Source organism: Arachis hypogaea, chromosome 6 (genome assembly GCF_003086295.3).
Source record: "Arachis hypogaea cultivar Tifrunner chromosome 6, arahy.Tifrunner.gnm2.J5K5, whole genome shotgun sequence".
In the NCBI taxonomy this organism is placed as follows: domain Eukaryota; kingdom Viridiplantae; phylum Streptophyta; class Magnoliopsida; order Fabales; family Fabaceae; genus Arachis; species Arachis hypogaea.
In genome coordinates this window covers 90,955,118-90,976,974 of record NC_092041.1, presented here as the reverse complement: position 1 = coordinate 90,976,974, position 21,857 = coordinate 90,955,118, and the positions used below count along the sequence as shown (strand labels likewise).

Here is a 21,857-nt window from a genome sequence, read left to right as displayed (position 1 = left end):
ATATATATGAAGTGTTGTAATTAGTTTGCATGTATGTATGTACGTTTTTAAGAAAAAATATTTCCGATTTTTTAAAACAAAAGTTTATAAGGATTCGAGATTAAAAATGCTCATATTTTAATTATTGAGTATATCATAGTCATCATAATATCCTAACTATCAAAATGGTATAGCCAGAAGCGTGACATTCTAGTAATAAGAGTGTTACACTTCATCCACATCACTGTACATCCTTTCCCTGCCCTCACTTCTACTTTCGTCACTACCTAATCAATCTCCAATTCTCTAATGCATCAACCAAAATGAGTAAAATATTAACCTAATAATCACCTCTAAATCAACTAGAAAATCCCCAAATAGCAATGAACAAAGGAACAAAACACAATCTCAAAAATTGATTTCACAATAATTAAATAATAGATTATCAAATCTAATTCAATAATCAAATAGGGACAAAACACAATAAATTCTAACAATAAAGAGTAGTGTGAGATATTGTTAAACGGAAAAGCTCTGCATACAAGCCATTAGGGCTTGTATGCTTTACAAGTTTATTAAACAATAAAATCAAAATACGCGCTGCTCCACGTACGTTGATTACACGCGCTATATAACATCCCGCGTATATCTAACTACCAAATTTAAAATATTTGTTTCCTTCTTCGTTTTTGTTATTTTGAGATTTGGTTGTTCTTCTTCTCGCGCGTCTTCCCTCATTCTTCTCCATCGATCTTTTCCTCTCCTTTTCTCACTGGTATGTTCTTCGTTTACGTTACCTTTTTCTCTCTCTGCAACTCGAGCTTCGTTTTCTATTTTGATTTGTTGTTTTCTGAAATCAAAGTTTGAACTCGTTTTGAAGATAATGGATCATTCAACCTCAGATTGTCAGCTGAATCCAGGCGAAGTGGATTATGAATTTGAATCTAACGAAGTTCCTGAGGTTTGATTTACATAGGATTAGTATGAATTTTCTTTCAGTAATTTGTATAGCATTGTGTAGTTTAAAAATTGCTGAACATTGACTGTGAAAGTAACACGTTAACATGAATCTGTCGATTCAATGTATTAGTTGTGATTAATTACCTGGAATTTATAGCAGACGCTCGGGTGTAGATCAATTCTTCTTTGGGTGTATTTTAGCTAGAAGTGTGGGTGTATCTATACTTTACTGGTTTTTTGTTATTTTTAATTGAGTTGTTGTTGTTCAGGTGTATTATATCAGACATGATTGGGTGTGTTTTTAGTTTTTGACATGGTGTTTCTGCAGCCTATGTATTGACAGTTTATGGCTTTAAAGGTCATTCTGTAGTTGAGTTGTTGCGGTTCGGATGTATCATATTAGACATGATTGGGTGTATTTGAATCATATCTATGGGTGTATTCACAGTTCTGACACGGTGTATTGTGCAGCCTCTCTCGGTTGTTGATGACGAGCTTGTTCCAAAGGTCGGAATGACCTTTACCACCCTTGAAGATGCTGGAAAATTTTACAGGAACTACGCCAAGGCTGCAGGTTTCTCTACAAGAGTTCGGTGCACAAATAGGAAGGGAAACGAAATTAAGAATCAACTGATTACATGTAGCAGAGAGGGAAAATGGAAATCTAAAATTTCTCCAACCGAGAAGACTAATCCGACAGCCGGTGTAAACTGTCCTGCAAGAATTTATATACACACATTGAAGGATGTCGGTGCTTGGATCATTTCAAAGGTTGTGCTGGATCATTCACACCCCTGCTGTCCAAGCAAAGCAGAGATGCTCAAACAGCACAGGGAACTAAGCATGTCCATTCGTCGTACGATAGAGAATAACAATGAGGCCGGTATCAGACCAAGCAAAACCTACCAATCATTTGTTGCGGCTGCCGGGGGTCACCGCGAGTTAAATTTTATCGAAAAGGACGTGAGGAATTACATTACCAGGGAAGTGCGGAATGTTTCCGAACAAGAAGATGCAAAGGAATTCGGGAAATATTTCTTAAGAATGAAAGAGAAGAATCCGAATTTCTTTTTTGAGCTCGAACTCGAGGAGGATCAATCGATTAAGCTGGCTTTTTGGGCCGATGCAAGAAGCAGAGCCGCCTTTGAGTATTTCGGAGACGTCATTTCATTCGACACCACCTACAATACAAACAGGTAACAAACTGTCCCTGTTTATGATGCTAAATTAATTTATTTTTACGAATCCGCGGCAGAGGTGTATATTGGCTGTTTCGTTGGGTGTATTCTAAGCATTTGTTGGGGGTGTACCTAATGATTTTGCATTCTGGACCATGGTAATTTGTTTCAGGTATAATTTGGTCTATGGTTCTTTTGTCGGGGTGAATCACCACGGTCAGTCAACACTTCTCGGATGCTCTTTGATGAAGAACGAAGAAATTGAATCATTCAAATGGTTATTTCAATGCTGGCTTCATTGCATGGGAGGAAACGCTCCGAAAGGGTTTCTCACCGATCAGTGCGTATCAATGAAAAGGGCTTTAGAGGCCTGTATGCCAACAACAGTTCACCGCTGGTGTATTTGGCACATCATGAAGAAGATTCCAAGCAAATTAAACGGGTACAAGGGACATGCCGATATCGAACAAGAAATGAGCCATGTTGTTTGGAACTCTCATAGCAAAGACTCATTCGATAGGAATTGGAACGATTTTCTGCTGAATTTTGGTCTTGCGGACAACAAGTGGCTTTCAGGTAATGTGTTTTTAAAATCTGCAGCAGAGGTGTAAATTGTACGTTTTCTCGGGTGTATTTTACAGTCTGTGTTTGGGTGTATTATGCAGATCTGTACGAAGACCGTCACATATGGGTTCCTATCTATCTGGATCACCACTTCTGGGAAGGGATGAGAAGCACACAAAGGAGCGAGAGCATGCATTCATTTTTTAACAAGTACATCACCCGGAACAGCTCGCTTATTCAGTTCGTCAAACAATACGATAATTGCCTCGGAAGCAGGGAGCAAGCAGAGAGAGAATCAGATGCTGCAGATTTTTATACGGTCATACCGTGTGCAACCAAATCCTCCATTGAAGCTCAGTTTCAAGATGCGTACACTCATGCAAAGTTTAGGGAAGTCCAAGCGCAATTCAGAGGAAAAGCGAATTGCATCACCAGATTAAAGAATTCCGCTCTAGGCTATTCAGTATACGAAGTCGTAGAACAAGTTTCCAGCTCAATATTCAACAAGTTCGCGGTTACCTACGACTCAGTTGCAGCCGAGGTAAAATGCCAATGCTTATTATTCGAGTTGAGAGGGATACTGTGCCATCACGCACTAAGCGTGTTAAGCTTCGAACAAGTAAGCTAAGTGTCCCCTAGATATATACTGGAACGATGGAGCAAGAAGGTAAAGAGGCGACACACACACATCAAGAGCAGCCACGACGAGCCACTGATGGAGCCAAGAAGCAAGAGGTTCGACCAATTGGTTTTTCGTTCGCAAAATATTTGCGAATTTGCCTCCGAATCGGAGGAGCTGACTGCAATTCTGCACCGTGCGTACGATAACACCATGGCCGAGATGGAAGCATTAAAAGCCAAAAGGAAGGGGACATCTTCTTTATCCCACGAAGATGCCAACTTGGAATCCGTTAACGAGCTTCAAAGCCCGCCAAGGATTCGAACAAGAGGACGTCCAAAAAACAGGCTAGGTTCAAAGCTGGAGAAACAAATTGCAAATGCCACAAAGAAGAAGACGAAAGTTTTAAGCGAGGTAAACGTAATGTTCTTTAAATTTGTGGCAATTGAGTTTATTTTTCTCGTTAATAGTTTAGCTAATGTGTGAGTGTTATATTCAGATAAACCTGTTTGATGCTGCATCAGCGGCGCATTCAAATTGCAGTCAATATCAAGGACACGTTATAAATTATCAGTTCAGGGTACCAGCAGCAGGGGATAACTCTTTGGGTGTATAGTTTTATAGAATATGGGTGTAAAAGCACTGTTCTTTTTGGGTGTATTTTTGTTAATTCACAATTTACATATAGACACATATATAGATACATATAGAACAAAAGCTGTAAAAATTCGCAGGTTATGGGCGTATATTTCATTTGATGTTTTTCTTCATATTTTAGTACATGTAATTCATACATTTTGAATACAGCACAGACAGTTGGGTGTATATTTTATTCAATCTTGGGTGTATTATTAGACTTGTGTTGGGTGTAACAGTTTATAATTTACGTTTATATATGCCTTGATTTTTTGCTTCATATTTTACCACCTGTAATACAGCTTTTGAATACATCACAGGCAGTTTACCAGCACAGATAGTTTAACTATGGGAAAAAATATACATGGAATAGAAGTTGTTGATAAATGGCAAATATTTACATCATTTGTTCAATTTACAAACTACCCAGCAGTTGGATTACCCAGTTTCTATATCAGCAGAATTAATCTGACAAAACGGACTCAATAATACAGAGGATGGCTTCGACAGCCTTATAGCACTACTCTCTCTAATTGCCCGATCTCTCTGTTTATTCATCTCACTGAATAGTATCCGGGAAGCATACTCCACTCTATAGTGGTCCACCTCCTCCTACAATTAAAAAGTATGTTATGTTTAAACAGAAATATTAATTCAGTAAAGTAATACAGAGTTATATAGTTCTAAAGACAGTTACCTGTGGCCAATTATCCCATTCATACTTCCCCTTTTTAATGTTTTCCGGCTCAATTAACTCAAACCACTTCATTACGTAGATAGCGCAGTCATAGCTGAAAACGAAGAAAATAAATTACAAATCTCATTTAGGAAAGTTTAATGTTCAGAGTCACAAATTTATACCTTGTTTTTTGGCCTGATATTTTAACATATGATGCTTTAATTTTCTTCTCGTTATCCCCTTTCTCCAGAGGTTCCCCGCCGGCATATGTTATCAATCTTGAAAATACATATCCCTTAAATACCAAAACAAATCAGTAATACACCCGAATGAATGGACAAGATACACCCAACTGAATGCACAATATACAACCAACACAACTAACGAAATAGACCTATCTATTAAAGTAATGAAGACAGAGGCAACTTACAGTGAATTTATTAATGTCCTTTCTCTCATCGCTTTGAGCTTTTTTGTGTAGCGGGTCAAGTATTTGACATTTCCGCTTTGTTCTATTTATCAGCCATAACCACCAATGCCCCGAGTGGCAAACAGGAGCAAAAATCTGAAGGATTGCCACATTTCAACAGTGTGTTATTTTATTTGGCATATAAGTAAATAAGCGAACTAACAAATTTAGCAAACGAAAACTTACATATGGATGCGAAGTTAATTTTTTTCTATCTATGAAGGGAATGAAACTCGGGTAGGCTTCCACCCTGAATTCCTTTTTCGTTTTCGGGGATATGAATTCCCCCTTTGGGTGATCCGAAAGTGCCATGCTCTGCAAGAATTGCGAAACAAGAAATGAAATACTGAAAATACACAACTTACACCCAATCGAACCTAAAAAATACACCCAAATCAATACAGAAAATACACCCAAAGTTCGTAGAAGTAACACTTACCACAATATGGGGGGAGACAGTATATTTGTTCCTGAAACCTCTTTTCATTTTCTGGTTTAGGATGAGGCAGATGGCAGATACAATCTAGAAATATATGCCGAAATCAATTTTAAATTAATAAACATTGCAGTTGACTTTGGTGTAAAAACATTAATGTTAGTCTAATATTACCTGAGATTCTATATCACTTTTTGCCTGGAGGGATGCAAGGTGCATTCTTATCAAAATGTATTCTCCTTGGCCGATCAGAGTGCACATCTCCTCATACTCGTTAGTATTGCCATCTGCGTCTTCCTTCAGTCTCGTCCCCAAATGTAGCACTTTTGTTTCATATCATCTGGAATTCGATTTATTCCCCCAGGAGTTTCAAACTTTGCAGAACTTTCTCCCCCAGTCTCCCTCTGAATTTGTGGACTTTCGTCTTTTCCCTTCGCCGCACTGCTTGCTAATTTTTGCACCAAACTGTCTAATTGTTCTAGCATACTTGCAGTTTCTGGAGATTTTTCCCTTTCTGTCTCCTGTGTTGACGCCCCCTCCTGGCTTGAATCAGTCAATCCAAGGCTGAATGATGGCATCCCTGGATCTGTTTTAGGAACATAGGTTGCTGTCCGTGCCATCATCAACAAGGCAGCAGCGTCTTCTGTGGCTGGATGACTGCGTCATGATGTATAAGAATAAGAGTAAGAATAAGAATATACGGATGATAAGCAAAGATTGATTTTAGTCTGATGAACTTACATTTTAGTTGGAGTTGGGGGAAGCATGGGTGTGGTTTCTTGAAGTTGTTTGGGGGGTTCAGGAGTGCTGCACAGTTACACAAAATTAATCATGGCGTAAAAAAAATTGATCAGGAACAATATACACCCAAACTGTTAGCAAATATACACCCAAACTCTAAACAAATATACACCCAATACTATTTCTTACGTTTCTGTAGTCCCTTCAATCCGTAGCATAGGGGTTGGTTCGAAATCTGTGTCAGTGATTGTTTGGGATGCCGGCACAAAAACCTGGATCGGGACTCTAAACAAGAAAAAAAATGAAAGGTTAACAACGTATTTGAAAATAATAAGGTTATAAGGTTGAAATATTCTTGGAAAACTCACACTGCAAGCGCTTCCGACGGTGTTTGTTCCCTCACAACCATCATATTCGAATCAGTCGGAATCAACCTAAAATACACCCAAAGAAGGTCAAAAAATACACCCGAACAATTCAAAAAGAAGACGGGCTTTGTTTTTTGAGAACTTACATACTTGCAGTTTTTGCTTTTTTTTGCTGCCTTTTTTTCTTGAATAAAATAATAAAGGGCTTTTTTTTCTAAAAAAATATATACAGAATTAGAAGTAGAAGGTAATAGAAGAACAAAAGTAACGGTTATTTAAAAGAGAAATTACATGCTCTGTGACGGATGGTTTACACTACTCTGTTCTGTGCGTCCTTGAGAGGAAGGATCATCACTTCCCAAGTTCACAGCCGGTAGTCTAAACAGATTTCATGTTATTCAGACAAAATAAGATACAGGTATAAAATACACCCAAATGAATGCACGAGATACAACCAACCGAATGGACAATATACACCCAACAAAACAAACGAAATATACCAACTTAGTAAACAACATACACCCAACTTGATCCACAAAATACACCCAAATGGTTCACAAAATACATCCAAATCTCAAATAATAACAAGATTTTATTAAATAATAAAGCTTCTTACGTTTCAGAGGACACATAGCGACCTTCTGTTAATCGCAGGTCAGCTTGGTTCTCCCTGCGAAACAAGATACAATTATTAGCAAACAAAACACACCAAAATCTCAAATACACAGCCCAGCAAGACATACCCCTCTGCAGCAGATTTATCAACGTTTTTCCTTAGCAATTCATCGAGTTCGTCACTTGATATTTCATATCTCTCACTACATTCATAAAATAAGATGTTAACAAAAATAATTACGATGATAGACCGTAATATAGCTTACGAAGTACTGTACCCGTCAAAGTATTGATCTTCTTCAGGAGGTGAATCCTCCACAACAACTTTTTTCTTTTTTTGTTGTGTTCTGGGTGGAAAAAAAGAGTACAATCAGAAATAAAAAATTAATTTTATCACATAATATTATCCAAAGAAGTGCTTACTTTTTTGGTGTTATTTTTGTTTTTTTCTTTTTCTTCTCCTTCTCCGCAGGTGATGATTCTTTGCTCCTATAAGTTAATAATAGACACTTCAGTTAATACACGAAATCTTTATAATGAAGCCAAAAGAAAGGAGTAATAATTTCAGGACATTACTCATCACTTGGTTCAAATTCAGATTCTGAATCAGAATCTGACTCCTCTTACCTCTGCTTTCTTTTTTTGGAGTCCATTCTGGAAGGCAAACAATTGTCATTTAGAACATACTAAAAATACACCCAAATGAATTCACGAGATACACCCAAATGGATTCACGAGATACACCCAACGCAGCAAACGAAACACACCCTGCTTAATAAGCTACATACACCCAACGTGATCAAACAAAATACACCCAACTCGAAAAAAAAATTACACCCAAGTATGGTACTTACTTTTTCCCCTTTTTGCTGGGGTGTTTTCTTCCTGAATCCTCTGAGTCTTCTTGAGCCTCAGACTCAGAGGTAGAAGTGTCACTGTCAGTAATTTCTGTCTCCGAAGACGATGTTGGACTCGCCTTCCTTTTTTTGTTTTTTTTTATTTCTTGTTTTTTTCTTTTTTTTCTTTTTTTTTTCATTTTTTCTCTTGTCTCTGCCATCTTCACAATCCCCTGAAACATGAGATATTTTAGTTAGCAGCATTCTGGTAAATAAAATACACCCAACTTATTATGTTTACTTACCAAAATTTCCTCTCTTTCTGTAGTCATTCTTTCCACTAACTACTCCTTAGTCCAGTTGGCAATCCAGGGCTTTGGTGGTCTTTCAGTCCTGTTCTTACCTTTGTTTTTTGAAAGATGAAAGTAGATTATCATCAGGGCGAAGAGGCAGCCATTAATTGCCTTCTTCTTCTTCTCCTGGTAGTCTGTGATGCCCTTGACCATGAAGGTCAAAACATGCCCCCTCAGTTTCTCTCCCATATGCCGTCCATCTTAAAAATTGGGGCCAGGTGCACGGGCGATATTTTGTTTATCGTCGTTGGCAAAAGGAACGCCATCTGTATGTAGAGGATGAATATCCTCTTGAACATCAGGCGTTCCTCTTCGTTGCAAACGCCGATTTCCATCATTTCATCGGTAAGACTTTTGAGGGTCTTACCCTGGAATCTTCTATAAATTATTTTGTCATCATCAGAAAGTTTCTTATACTCAACTTTCTCAGGAAATAGATCTCCTACAAAAAGGAAGACAACAAAGTATCCAAGTCGGTTTAAATACACCCAAGCATCAACTTAATATACACCTATAATTTTAAGCTAGTTACCTGTTGCATTGATGCCAAGCGCATGACCTATTTTTTTTTGTGTTATTTGGAAAGAACCATATCCTGTCTTCAGTCTGTTCTCCCCAAGTTTGAAGTTGTTTGCCAGCTCCCTTAAGAGTTGGTGATCCACCCTTAGTGGTGGGATGTGCATCAACCCACCGAATCCGAGATCCCTCACAATCGCCTTCTTCTCCTCAGTCATGTTTCTGAACTTATCACTCAGGAGATGTGTGGCACACTTAAGGTCTTTTGTTTGGTTTCTTGCTGCCATTTTCTCTGAAACAAAAAATACACCCAAAGATATCAGTAAGATACACCCATATATATGAGTCAGATACACACATCAATAACAATAAGATACACCCATTGATAACAGTAAGATACACCCGTATATATGAGTCAGATACACCCAAAGATATCAGCAAGATACACCTATTGATAACAGTGAGATACACCCATAGATATTATTCAGATACATCCATATAGATATTAGTCAGATATCACTCAACCATGCTTCAATATCAAGCCACATTACAAGGTTAAGCAGTATACACCCCCCAATCTACGGAATAAACCCCCCAATAATCAACAACAATAGCAGGAGAAGTTAGAACAACAACGTAGAACGACGTAGAACTTAGACGAACGACGTAGAACTTAGAATAGTGTAACAAAGAAGCAAGAATAATAGTAAACCCTAGAAGAACGATGTAGAAGAAAAGTAAACTATACAGGAATCTTAATGAACTTACGTTGAGTATTGTTGCTTTGTTTTCTCTTCAGATTCTTCACGGAGAGTTTGATGGAGGTTTCGAACAACGATTTGTATATTTTGAACTTTGATTTTCGCTCGAAAATGGGAGGGTTTCCTTGTTTTCGTGCTTTGAGAAGTGGAAGAAGTGGAAGAGTCTGCCATACGTAACCGTTTGAGTGTTGAGCGCGTGATTTTGATGCGCCATGTTATCTCTCTTCATGCGCGTGAGTTCTATTTGGGTTGGGCCAACTTGTAAGCTTGTAAACTTGTATGTGTAGCAGGCCCGATTGTTAAATTAGACATTCATAATTGTAGGCTATGGAGAAACCAAGAATAAATCTTAACCCAAAATTTTAATAAAAAAAAATGAACAATTTGAAGATGATGATGAAAAATAATAAAACAAGGGAGAAATACTTGATAAGAAAGAAAAAAAAGTTGTTTTAGAATAGAAAATGAAAAAGGTGTGGGTTTTAGAGAATTTAGTTTCAATCAAGTTTATTCTATAATTTTCTCAAAAGAATAGAGGGAGATGATGAAACACAAGGTGACAACAAAGAATGACGATAGCGTCTGATGATTAGAGAGAGGCGACGATGAGTCACGAGGCGAGGCTACCAATGAAGTGGAGGTCCTTTTGTAGAATCGACCATGTCAACAATAGATAAAGTGAAAGTCCTTTTGTAGTGGTTGTGGTTGGCTGTAGGAGAGAGAGAAAAAGGTCATGGCAGCTGCGATAGAAGAAACAAGTGTCAATATTAGGTTGTTGATAGAAACTGTTACAATAGTAATATGATGGGATAGTAATAAACTGAAAAGTGGAGAGAGAGAATAGTAAAAATTTTATAATAAATTAACTATTAACCAAACGTTTAGGTTATTTTATCAAATGAAATATATTTTTTGAAAAATGAATCTTCTCAATTGTTTTTTAACAATTGAAAAAGTGAAGTATAATCTTTCACTATTAATTATTATATGTGGAATTAAAAAAAATATAAGAGAGAATATATTAAAAAATTATAGATCACATTTTACTTCCTCAATTTTTTCAATAATTGAGAGATCCATTCCCTATTTATTGGGAGTTATTCTATCATAAACAAATGTTAAAGTCTATTTTTTCAAAACTGAATCCAAATTGGCTATTTACTCTATAATTAAAAAAAAAAAGTTGTTGACGTCCGAAACAGCTAGGAAGCTGCTTCAGTCTTCAATCGGATGAGTACTTCTTGTTTTAGTCTTCACCCACTACCATCTTGCTTTCTGGAAACATTATAAGGTGGAACAATCATCAATTTCCTTCTTCCATAGTTTCCAGTATCCAACCACACAAAAAATGGCATCCCAAACACATAAGCAGCAGCTTCACTTTGTGGTGTTCCCACTCATGTCCCCAGGCCATATGCTCCCAATGATAGACATCGCCACAGTATTATCACACCAAGACAACGTTGTTGTAACCGTCGTAACAACCCCTCACAACGCTTCTCGCGTCTCGCAAACATTCTCTCGGGCTTCGGATTCTGGCCTCAATCTCCGCTTGGAACAGATCGAGTTCCCATCGGAAAAAGCTGGATTTCCACAAGGCTGTGAGAATTTCGACATGCTTCCTTCAATGGCCATGGCCTATAGCTTCTTCAGTGCTGCAAGTGACCTACTTCAAGAACCAGCAGAGAAGCTGTTCGGGGAATTGACACCAAAACCAAACTGCATAATCTCTGATGTAGGTTTGCCATATACTTCACACATAGCCGCCAAATTCAACGTCCCAAGAATCTCTTTCTACGGGGTTAGTTGCTTCTGTTTATCGTGGAACATAAATGTTCTAACCTCCAACATTCTAGATAGCGTAGCCAAGGATTCAGAGTACTTTCCCATACCTGGAATCCCTCACAAAATTATGGTCACCAAAGCTCAGCTTCCGGGAGCTACGACGAATTGGAAGTGGCAAGAGTTTGTTGATAAAATGGGAGTGGCTGAAATGGCGGCCTATGGAACGGTGGTAAATTCTTTCGAGGAGTTGGAGCCACCTTATGCAAGGGACTTCAAGAAGGCGAAAAACGGAAAAGTGTGGTGCATCGGACCGGTTTCGCTTAGGAACAAGGATCACTCGGACAAGGCTTGGAGAGGAAACAGGGCCTCTATCGACGAGGAACGTTTCATGAAGTGGCTTGATTCGCAAGAAACAAATTCTGTTATTTATGTCTGCCTTGGAAGCATGTGCAATTTAACTCCCTTGCAGTTCATAGAGCTTGCTATGGCCTTGGAAGAATCTAATAGGCCATTCATTTGGGCCATCAGGGAAAGGAACCAATCAGAAGAACTGAATGAATGGATTAAGCAATCGGGTTTTGACCATAGAATTAATGGTCGTGGCCTCTTGATCAGAGGTTGGGCTCCACAGGTACTAATACTGTCCCACCCTTCTGTGGGAGGGTTTTTAACACACTGTGGTTGGAATTCGACCTTAGAAGCAATATGTGACGGGGTGCCAATGCTAACATGGCCATTGTTCGGCGATCAATTCTTCAATCAGATATTTGTTGTGGAAATATTGAGAGTTGGTGTCAGTGTTGGAGTGGAGAGTCCTGTGAATTGGGGTGAAGAGGAAACAGGGGTTTTGGTGAAGAAGGAAGAAGTGAAGAATGCCATAAAAGAGTTAATGGAAGAGAACACGGAGACTGAAGAGAGAAGAAGAAGGGCAAAAGAGCTTGTGGAGATGGCTAAGAGTGCTGTGGAAGGAGGAGGTTCTTCACACCAAAACGTGAATCTTCTGATCCAAGATATCATGGAAATGGAACTGTCCAAGAAAGACTGAAGATTTATCTTCATTTATCAAATGCAGAGTGAAGTTTTTTCCCCTCATCTAATTTTCTTCCGTTATTACTACATAGATCAATTGCAAAGTACTATAATAAATGGTTGGAAGAAATTAATGCTTCATGGAGGCAGTGCTTTTTTTATTAGGTGAATGTTTTTATAATTTGATGAACATTATTTTAAAATCTTGTAGAAAATACTGTCTTTTGAATTATTCGCATTGGTGTTCCGGTGATGAAGAGAAAGCTGAAGTGATGATGAAAAGAGAGAGACTGGTTGAAGCTGTAGAGAAGTACATGATGAGTAGTGAATAGGGGAAGGAGGAAGAGGAAAAGACCAATGGAACTAGGGAACATGGCAAGCAGTGCTTGCTCAGGAGAAGGAAGGTGCTTCGCATTTCAAGGGAATGGCTACGGTTACTTTGAGCCGTCACCGCTCATTATCATTGTAGCGGTTAAAGGGTTACTGTAACTGTCGCCACTTATTAGTGGCTGGTTTTCTGTTCCCTCCATTATTATAAAAATTCAATCTTCATTGCTTGTTCTATTATAGGAAATCTCTAGAAGTGCTACATAGTGTTTAATTATTTTCCTTTTTATCATTTTTTTTGGAACTTTGATTGCTTGGTTTGTGATATGCATGAAACCAACCATTATTATGTTTCTTTGATGACTATAACTTTTGTTCTTCAAATGCTCTATATAATTGATTGAAATGTAGTTTTTCTTGTGAATGCACTACAAGATAACCAGGCTTTTGGCAAAAAGTTGAAAAAAGCGTAACAATAATTTTCACTACGCTTTTTGAGTTACAACACACTCTACTGCTACGTTTTTCTTAATCTATTAGCACGCTTTTTTGTTGACATACTTTTAGGAACGTGTGCATTGATTTTGGCTACGTTCGAAAGCGTACCAATAGAAGACATACAACCACCCTTCAAAACTGTGGCTTGTCAGCTAGAACCTTTTGCCACGCTTTCAAAGTGTTGACTATTTCTTTGTCAAATTAAAAAAAAAGGAGAAAATTAGAAAATTTAAAAAGAATTGATTTTTTATTGATTTATATGAATTATTTACATGTTATAATTATAATTAAAAATTACAATTCTATAACAAAACTAATAATTTAATTCCTAGGGACTCTCATTGTACATAAAAACTTAATAGGGTTGCAATTGAAAGGATTGGCAAGCGCAGCATGTGCCAAAAATGGAAGTTTTCTCAAGGACCTCCCACTCATTCCCTGTGGACAAACCAAGCTAATTAGTTAAAAGTAAAGATCAACCAGAAAAGATTTTAACTTCAAGAAAACCTTGAACCGCTTCCTTATTGTTTCAATATTGTCATCTTCTCTACCCTTTAATATCAAAAGATAGTATTTGCTATTTAGTACTGAACCATAACCAATATATATATATATATATATAAAGGAAAGGGAAAAAGAGCCCAAACCTGGTTCGTACTTAAAAGTCACCTCTTCATTTCCTCCTCTGGATAATAAAAAAATAGGACAATGATGGTTCCATTCCTGTTTGCAGACCACAGTTTATTCTCAAAGTTACAAGTTTTCACAACCATACTGGAAACAATCACAAATGAAAAGATATTTAATAGAATTAATAATTACCACTTTCTCAAATGCTGCTTGGTTTTCCTCATTACGAGGAAAACTTCCGATGGAACAATTTTTTCTTCTTTAATCGTATTTTGAATCATTGTACTATCAATTTTCAAATGTCAGAAAATAAATATGAAAACGATAAGAGATGTAGGCAACACAAACTCAACAAAAAGAGATGGCACTAGCATCAGAATTGACAAAAAGTCACAACTTTTAGTTGAATTATAAGATACCATTTCACTATAATTATTTCTCATTCTACACATTCTGTTCCAATTCTACCAAGATTTATTCAAATGCACAAAATTATAAAATAACAAGTGTATCCCAGGACTAGTAGCGCAATGAACTCATTTCCCGACACGATGAGATCTTGGTTGTGTAGATATACAACCTTAACCCCAAAAGGAGACAAACTATCATTATGCCAAGGCTCAACCTACAGATCTAATCTCTTATTCTTGTAAAGAGACAAGAAGATTAAGTTCAAAACAATGTAACTATTAACCTAACGCTAATTCACTATCATATCAAACGGAGCAAAGGAACTATATCCATTTTCAGAACCAGATTTTATTTCTGCTTGTAGAAGATCACCAGCACTTAGGTGAGTATACCCATAGTGTTGCACAATGTTAGCACATTGGGTGCCCTTTCCACTTCCTGGCCCACCTGTATCAGGTCAAAAATCAACTTAGAAGTCAGAAAATGTCAATCATAAATGAGCACGAGATCATAAACTGGTGATAAGTAATTCTCTATATATGGTTATCGATAAATAGACACAGTTGGGACTTCGTAACTTGTAGAAAATAATACTTATTATAACTTGCTCAATCCCATGGGAAGCAATGTCAAACTAAGATCGAAGGCTGTAATTTTTTTTTCTTCTTAAATTCTATTGTTTTGGATACAAAGCCGCTTTTCATAAACAAAACAAAGCAACAATAAAAGCAGTTTTTCAAAGGATCAAAAGACCTACTCTAGTTGAAGTTCATAACAACCACAGAGTAATAAATGTGTGAATTTGAAGTAACCAAAAAAGGCCATTGAAAGGTTTGGCAACAACAAACATGAAAGACAGGTATTGAAAAGACAATCCAGATCCCACAGTACAACATGTTATGTAGGTTATAATAATTCGAATAAAGAATGGATAATCTTATTATCCATTAGAATCTTACTGATGTTAAGTTAAACATAGAGAAGATCTGACACACATGGTTACAAAGAGCCAGCATCATAATGATGTTGGTATGTTGGAAGTGACAAATAAATTAATAGGGTAGTACCTGTTTCACAAATACAAATTCTGTGGACATTATCGGCGAGAAAGGGTTCGTCCATGGGGAGAGGAATGGGGCCATCACAATAGCTCAAACTCCTCTTCTCAAGCATCCTGAAATTGAAAAAAAAGTTGCGAACAGCATGAATGAATACGTGAATAAACAAGAAGGTTTATGTCGCAATATAGAATAATTGTTATTACGTTGTATGAGCATTAATTAGAACAGTACATAATGATTTAAAAGAAAAAAAAAACAACACAAGGAAGGGGAAAAAGTAGGGCTACACACGCATCGGATCAAATATAGCCTATAATTCTATCTGATCCGCATTGCATTCATCGGATAGGATCGGATATGATATTCACATTATTTCAAGTTGGATCTGATCCGATCCGATCGGATATTAGGTATATCCGCATAATTCAAAAACATTGTTTTAAGGCCCTTTTTGGCTTTAGAAAATCTATTTTTTCACATGTTTAAGCCTATTTACTCCTAAAATATTATCAATAAAAGTTCTCTTAAATTACAAAAGAAAAATAATAACACAAGATCTAAGTTTAATTATTCTAAATTAAAGTATAACATAAAAATTAAAAACAAGATATTATAAAATTCATAAAACAACACACTTAAAATTCATATCACATTAGGGTTTACTTTCTTAAACTATGAGAGTATGATATTTATATGAGACGTGCGGATATGCGGATTGGATCTGCGGATATCACTGCCAAATTCGCAATTCGATCCAACCATAGTACAGATCAGATACGATCCGATCCGATGGCTCTGCGAATCGGATAATATCCTTAAATTTTGGATCGGATACAGATAATTACCATGGATATGCGGGTATTATTCGATCCATGTGCAGCCCTAGGAAAAGGTAGAAAAGAATCGGATGCTGGCTTTAACGAAAGTCAATAATAGTGCAATCAACTAATTAATACCTCCATTATTTGGGACAGCTAAAGATCGGTACATTTTCATATTACTGGTTTAATACTTTTCAGTTGCTCATTTGTTGCTCATAGCATTCTAGATGCAGAGATTCAGAGAACCAACTGAGAACAAAGAAGGAGTCAAGCAGTGATGTACCGAAAAAAATTTAGGAATAAAGACAAAAATATGTATATTAAAATAAAGGAAAAAGGATAAATTAGTTCCTGAGCTTTTATTTCGTGGACAGATTCGTCCCTGAAGATCTAAAAATATAAAATCGCCCCTTACTATTCAAAAGGCATGACGGATCGATCTTTCCGTGCAAAATGCTCCCCCAAACGTAACGGAGACAGGTGATGTGTCGCTTAGTTGGCGCTGATAGGTGACCTCCACCGTAATGGTATATAGGTGTAAAGGTGGATTGATGTTAGGGACAAATGCATCCCTGGAGGGAAAGACGACGTCATTTTGCTTATGTGCCCTATGTCTTCAAATGGAACCTAGTCGCCATTGCTGTTGTCATTTCTGTGAGAGGTTGAGAGTGGTGGTATTGTGCAGTGTTCAATGGTCAGCGATGGAGCTTCATCTAGCACACGACCCATTCCACTGCCGTCAAATGTTAAATGCGTGGAAGCTGCAGAGGAGAAAGACGAGATTGCTCCGACATGTAAATGTGGAGTGTACACCGTATTGTACAAATCGAGGATGACGACGAACCCTAATAGATTGTTCTTTGGATGTTCATTCTTTAAGGTAAGTTGATGATTTTGTTTTAGTGAGTTTGATTATACGGGCTTTGTTTATGTGATTTTTGTTTTGGAATGATGAACATGCAGTTGAAAAATTCCAGTCATTGCAAGTTCTTCTTATGGCTGGATGACCATGTTTCAACAATAAGAATCCTTGACAAGTTTATAACTGAGAAATAGGTTGATGATCTGAAAGTGTATTTGGGGAAGAAGGTAGTAGAACAGAGACTAATGGATTTGGAGAAGAAGCTATTGCATCTAGAGAGGAAGAAAAATGTTAATGTGTATTTAGTTATTCTTGTAGTGGTTAGTATAATTTTTGCTTCCGTTATTGCCAAAATTGGCTGACAAGTAGAAAAGTCAGAAAAAATGCTGTAATGAGGTATGGGATGAGTTCCCAAGAGTTGTATGCTTTTCGAACAAAAGTATTGTATTAAACGATGCTATATCCAATAAAGTGAAGAAAAAATGTGTATGAAGCTATTGCCCTAAGAAAGTTAATGGCATAATCTATAGAGATATGATTAGATAAGTAAAGCATATATTAATCTCATGAAAGAGATGTTAATGTCTGAAGAACTGAAGATTGATGTTTTAGAAGTTATAGTAAACTCTCGTTGTAAGTATAGTTACTAAACCAAGCAATCAACCTTTCTTACAAATATTTTGGTTGTCACAAGTAACAAACCCCTAAATAAATTGATAACCGAAGTATTTAAACCTCGGGTCGTCTTCTCAAGGAATTACAGGGAGGTGTTCTTATTATTGGTTATGAGTTTGTAATTTGGGGGTTTTGAGAATGAGGAACAAATAAAATAAATGACAAGTAAAATAAATAAATGACTGTAAAATAAACTCTTGGCAAGGTATGAGAAATTGGAAGGCCTATCCTAGTTATCCTTATCAATGATGACGAAAATTGAATCTTGACTCCACTTAGTTAACCTCTGCTGTTGCAAAGGAAGGTCAAGTGGCTAATTAGTTTGATCTTCAAATCCTAGTTAATTCCTAGGAAAAGATTGGGATTATAGAAGTTCAAGCTAATTAGTAAAGATAGCGGTTATCGATCACGTTGAGTTTAATAACTCAAGAGTTACTGATTTCCTAACCAAAGCCAAGAATGTGGAAAGCTAAATTGAAATCATAAATATCTGGAATACCTCAAGTAATATTAATTAAGAAAATCATAACATGAATGTCATTAAGCCAAATTGGCAACATATATAATTAAAAATAAGAGAAGTCAAAATAAAGGAATATTAAACCTGGAGCTCAGAAGAATTGTAAGTTGAAATAATAATAAATCCTAAATCCTTTAAGAGAAATCCTAATCCTAAATCCTAAAAGAGAGGAGAGAACATCTCTCTCTAAAAACTACATCTAAAACTTAAAATTGTGAATTATGAAAGCCTCTTGAGTCTCTGCAAGTTCCCTGACTTTAATCTGTGTTTCTGGGCCGAAAACTGGGTTGAAATGCGGCCCAGAATCTTTGCCAGTGACTTTTGTAATTCTGCAGATCGCGCACGTCACGCGTCCGCGTCGTCTACGCGATCGCGTCACTCAGCGTTTTTCGTATCACGCGTGCGCGTCATCCACGCATTCGCGTCATTCGTGCAGCTTCCAATCCCCACGGTCGTGTCAGGCACGCGATCGCGTCACTCTGATTTCTTCCATTTCACGCGGTCGTGTGAGCCATGCGACCGCGTGACTTCTCGCTGGTCATCTCCTCAATTCCTTATGTTCCTTCCATTTTTGCACGCTTCCTCTTTATTCTCTAAGCCATTCCTGCCCTATGAAGCCTGAAACACTTAACACACAGATCAAGGCATCGAACGGTAATAGGAGAGGATTAAGATTAGCTAAATTAAGACCAAAGAAGCATGTTTTCAATCATAGAACTAAACTAGGAAGGAATTGTAAAATCATGCAAATCTTATGAATAAGTGGATGAAAAGCTTGATAAAACCACTCAATTAAATACAATATAAACCATGAAATAGTGGTTTATCAATGTCATCAAAGAAGTCTAAACATGTCTATTGCCAAAATAAGGCATAACTTAAGCCTGCAAGCTATACAATCACATTGTTTCCAAAAAGAGTGTTGTAAATCACAGTATTTCCAAAAAGGATGTTGATGTACTTAAACATGTAGTGTTAACTACTAGGCTTGCTTAGTCCTAGAGTAGGGATGAACTTAAAAAGCCGTTGAGTTGCTTTACTTACAGTTGCCAAAGTCTGTGGAGAGGCTCCTGATGTAGTTGGTTGTTATGGAGAAGGCAGCAGTTGTTCAGGCTAGGGAGGTGGTACAAGTTGAGAGGGTTTGTTTGCCACAGGCTTTCTCTTTATGGTTTGCTTAGGTCTAAATGGCCTAGGAGCAGGGCATGATGAAGACTAGGTTAGAGGCCTAAATGGTGCTTGGAGAGGCCTTGATGGTGTCGTAACCACTGCTACTGAGGGTCCAGATTCTTGTTCAGACATCGGGGCAGCATTTGTATTCGAATTACCCTACAAAAAGGTCGAAAGAATTATGAATGCATCAAAAACAATAAGCAAAAGTCACCAAAGTCCATGAGAGGATACCTCATCAGCAAATGAACGGTTAGTAGAATTCTGTTCAACATGAGGAGGGTTAGTTGCAGCAGGGTCACTCTGCTCCACAGTCTGGAATGGCATTTAGTATTAACAGTCTCAATGAAGCATATTATAAAATAAGACGTTTAAAACCCTAATGAATTAATGTAAAGTCAGATAAAACCCTAAGTAATTTTGAAATAGACAACTAAACCCCTGAATTTATTATCGCGGGGACAGTTACATCCCTGAGTAACTAAGTACTACCTCTTCCTGAGGGGCTGACTGTGACAATGGAAGCACCACAAGTGAGAGGCATTCATTGGGCTTTTTCCTTGGCTTTTTCATTTTTGGCTTCCAGTTTGGGTTGGATGGTGCCCCTTTGCACATCTTGTAGTTATGTCCCCTCTTACCACACTTGCTACACGTGACATAGAAAGTCATCTTTAACTTGTCATCATCAATAACAGTCTCAGCTGGGTCTTTCTGTCTATTATACACCTTGGGACGTCCAATTAGTCTTTTTAACACGGATGGAGCAGGTTTAGTATACTCAGACCTTGTCCAGTATTCCTTACTAGTTACTGGCTGGATGAAGCGTTCGTATGTCTTTTTAATAGACTCCATACATAGCCATGGATTCATATAATCATCAGGGTTATCATGTCTTTTTCTTACTGCAGCTATAGCATGAATGCACGGCATCCCTTTATAGCAAGACAACAGTATCACAACAATAAAATGGCATAATCATTATTAAAATTCACAGCATGTTTAAAATTGAAATTCACAACATCATTAAAATTGAAATTTACAGTATGATTAAAATTGAAATTCACAGCATGATTAAAACTTCAGGCTTTGACTGACCAGTGAGTTGCCATTTGTTACACCAGCAGCTATGCTTAATCAAATCCATATCAACTTTAGAGCCCATGTACGTGACTTCAAAACGTTTGCGATCGTTATCACCAATCCACTCCACTGTCCATTTGTTGCTTGGTTTGATAAGCCTCTTCAGCCTTTTCTCTTGTACTGGCGCGAGTTTCCCTTCATGAGTCCCCAGCAGTTTCTGGTGTTGAACCATTCGCCGCATCATATAGCACCGTAATACCTCTCACATTGTAAGTATCAGCTTGCATCTATACTTCAACACCTTTGCGTTAAATGACTCGCATATGTTGTTTGTTAGGTTGTCGACCTTGGGACCATGGCTAAAGTATGCTCTAATCCAGGTAGCAGGATAAAATTTCATGTGGTAGGCCCAAGTATCCTTGTTCACTTATTTCAGTCTTTCCATGGTTGACTTGAATTCAGAGATGGTTGTGCATCTTGCACAGTCCCACACTATTTCTCTTATATACAAATCCTTGAATCGGTTTATAAAATTCATCCACATATTGGTGCACGAAATTGTGATACACAATGGCGCCAACAACTTGGTCGCACAATTGTAATCTCACTTCTTTGTCACAACTTCGCACAACTAACCAGCAAGTGCACTGGGTCGTCCAAGTAATACCTTACGTGAGTAAGGGTCGATCCCACGGAGATTGTCGGTTTGAAGCAAGCTATGGTCACCTTATAAATCTTAGTCAGGCGGATAAAAATAGTTATGGAGTTTTAATAAGTGAAAAGATAAATAACACATAAAATAAAGATAGATATACTTGTGTAATTCATTGGTGAGAATTTCAGATAAGTGTATGGAGATGCTTTGCTCCTTTTGAATCTCTACTTTCCTACTGCCTTCATCCAATCCTTCATACTCCTTTCTATGGCAAGCTGTATGTTCGGGTTTCACCAGCGTCAATGGCTACCTCCCGTCCTCTCAGTGAAAATGGTCCAAATGCGCTGTCATTGCACGACTAATCATCTGTCGGTTCTCGATCGTGTTGGAATAGAATCCAGTGATTCTTTTGCGTCTGTCACTACGCCCAACACTCGCGAGTTTGAAGCTCTTTAGAGTCATCCCTTCCCAGATCCTACTCAAAATACCACAGACAAGGTTTAGACTTTCCGGATCTCAGGAATGACCACCAATAATTCTAGCTTATACCACGAAGACTCCGATCTTTCAGAATGGAGGCTAAGAGATACACGCTCAATCTTAAGTAGAACGGAAGTAGTTGTCAG

The 21,857-nt window shown here is 37.6% G+C and overlaps 1 protein-coding gene, 1 long non-coding RNA gene and 1 pseudogene across 2 annotated transcripts; 1 reads left to right on the top strand and 2 right to left on the bottom strand.

The window, feature by feature from the left end:
• Positions 1-4,312: 4,312 nt before the first annotated feature.
• LOC140173368 (uncharacterized) lies at positions 4,313-4,691 on the bottom strand. Its single transcript, XR_011861995.1, has 2 exons — positions 4,634-4,691; positions 4,313-4,548 (listed from the first exon to the last, which is right to left on the bottom strand). It is a non-coding gene; the product is annotated as an uncharacterized lncRNA (long non-coding RNA).
• Positions 4,692-10,833: 6,142 nt separating this feature from the next.
• Positions 10,834-13,261, top strand: LOC112696914 (UDP-glycosyltransferase 73C1-like). Its single transcript, XM_025749855.3, has 2 exons — positions 10,834-12,568; positions 12,736-13,261. The coding sequence occupies exon 1, from the start codon at positions 11,059-11,061 to the stop codon at positions 12,538-12,540; it is 1,482 nt and encodes a 493-aa protein (XP_025605640.1). The 5' UTR covers positions 10,834-11,058; the 3' UTR covers positions 12,541-12,568; positions 12,736-13,261.
• Positions 13,262-13,811: 550 nt separating this feature from the next.
• On the bottom strand, positions 13,812-16,910 carry LOC112805719 (UMP-CMP kinase 3-like; annotated as a pseudogene).
• Positions 16,911-21,857: the final 4,947 nt, after the last annotated feature.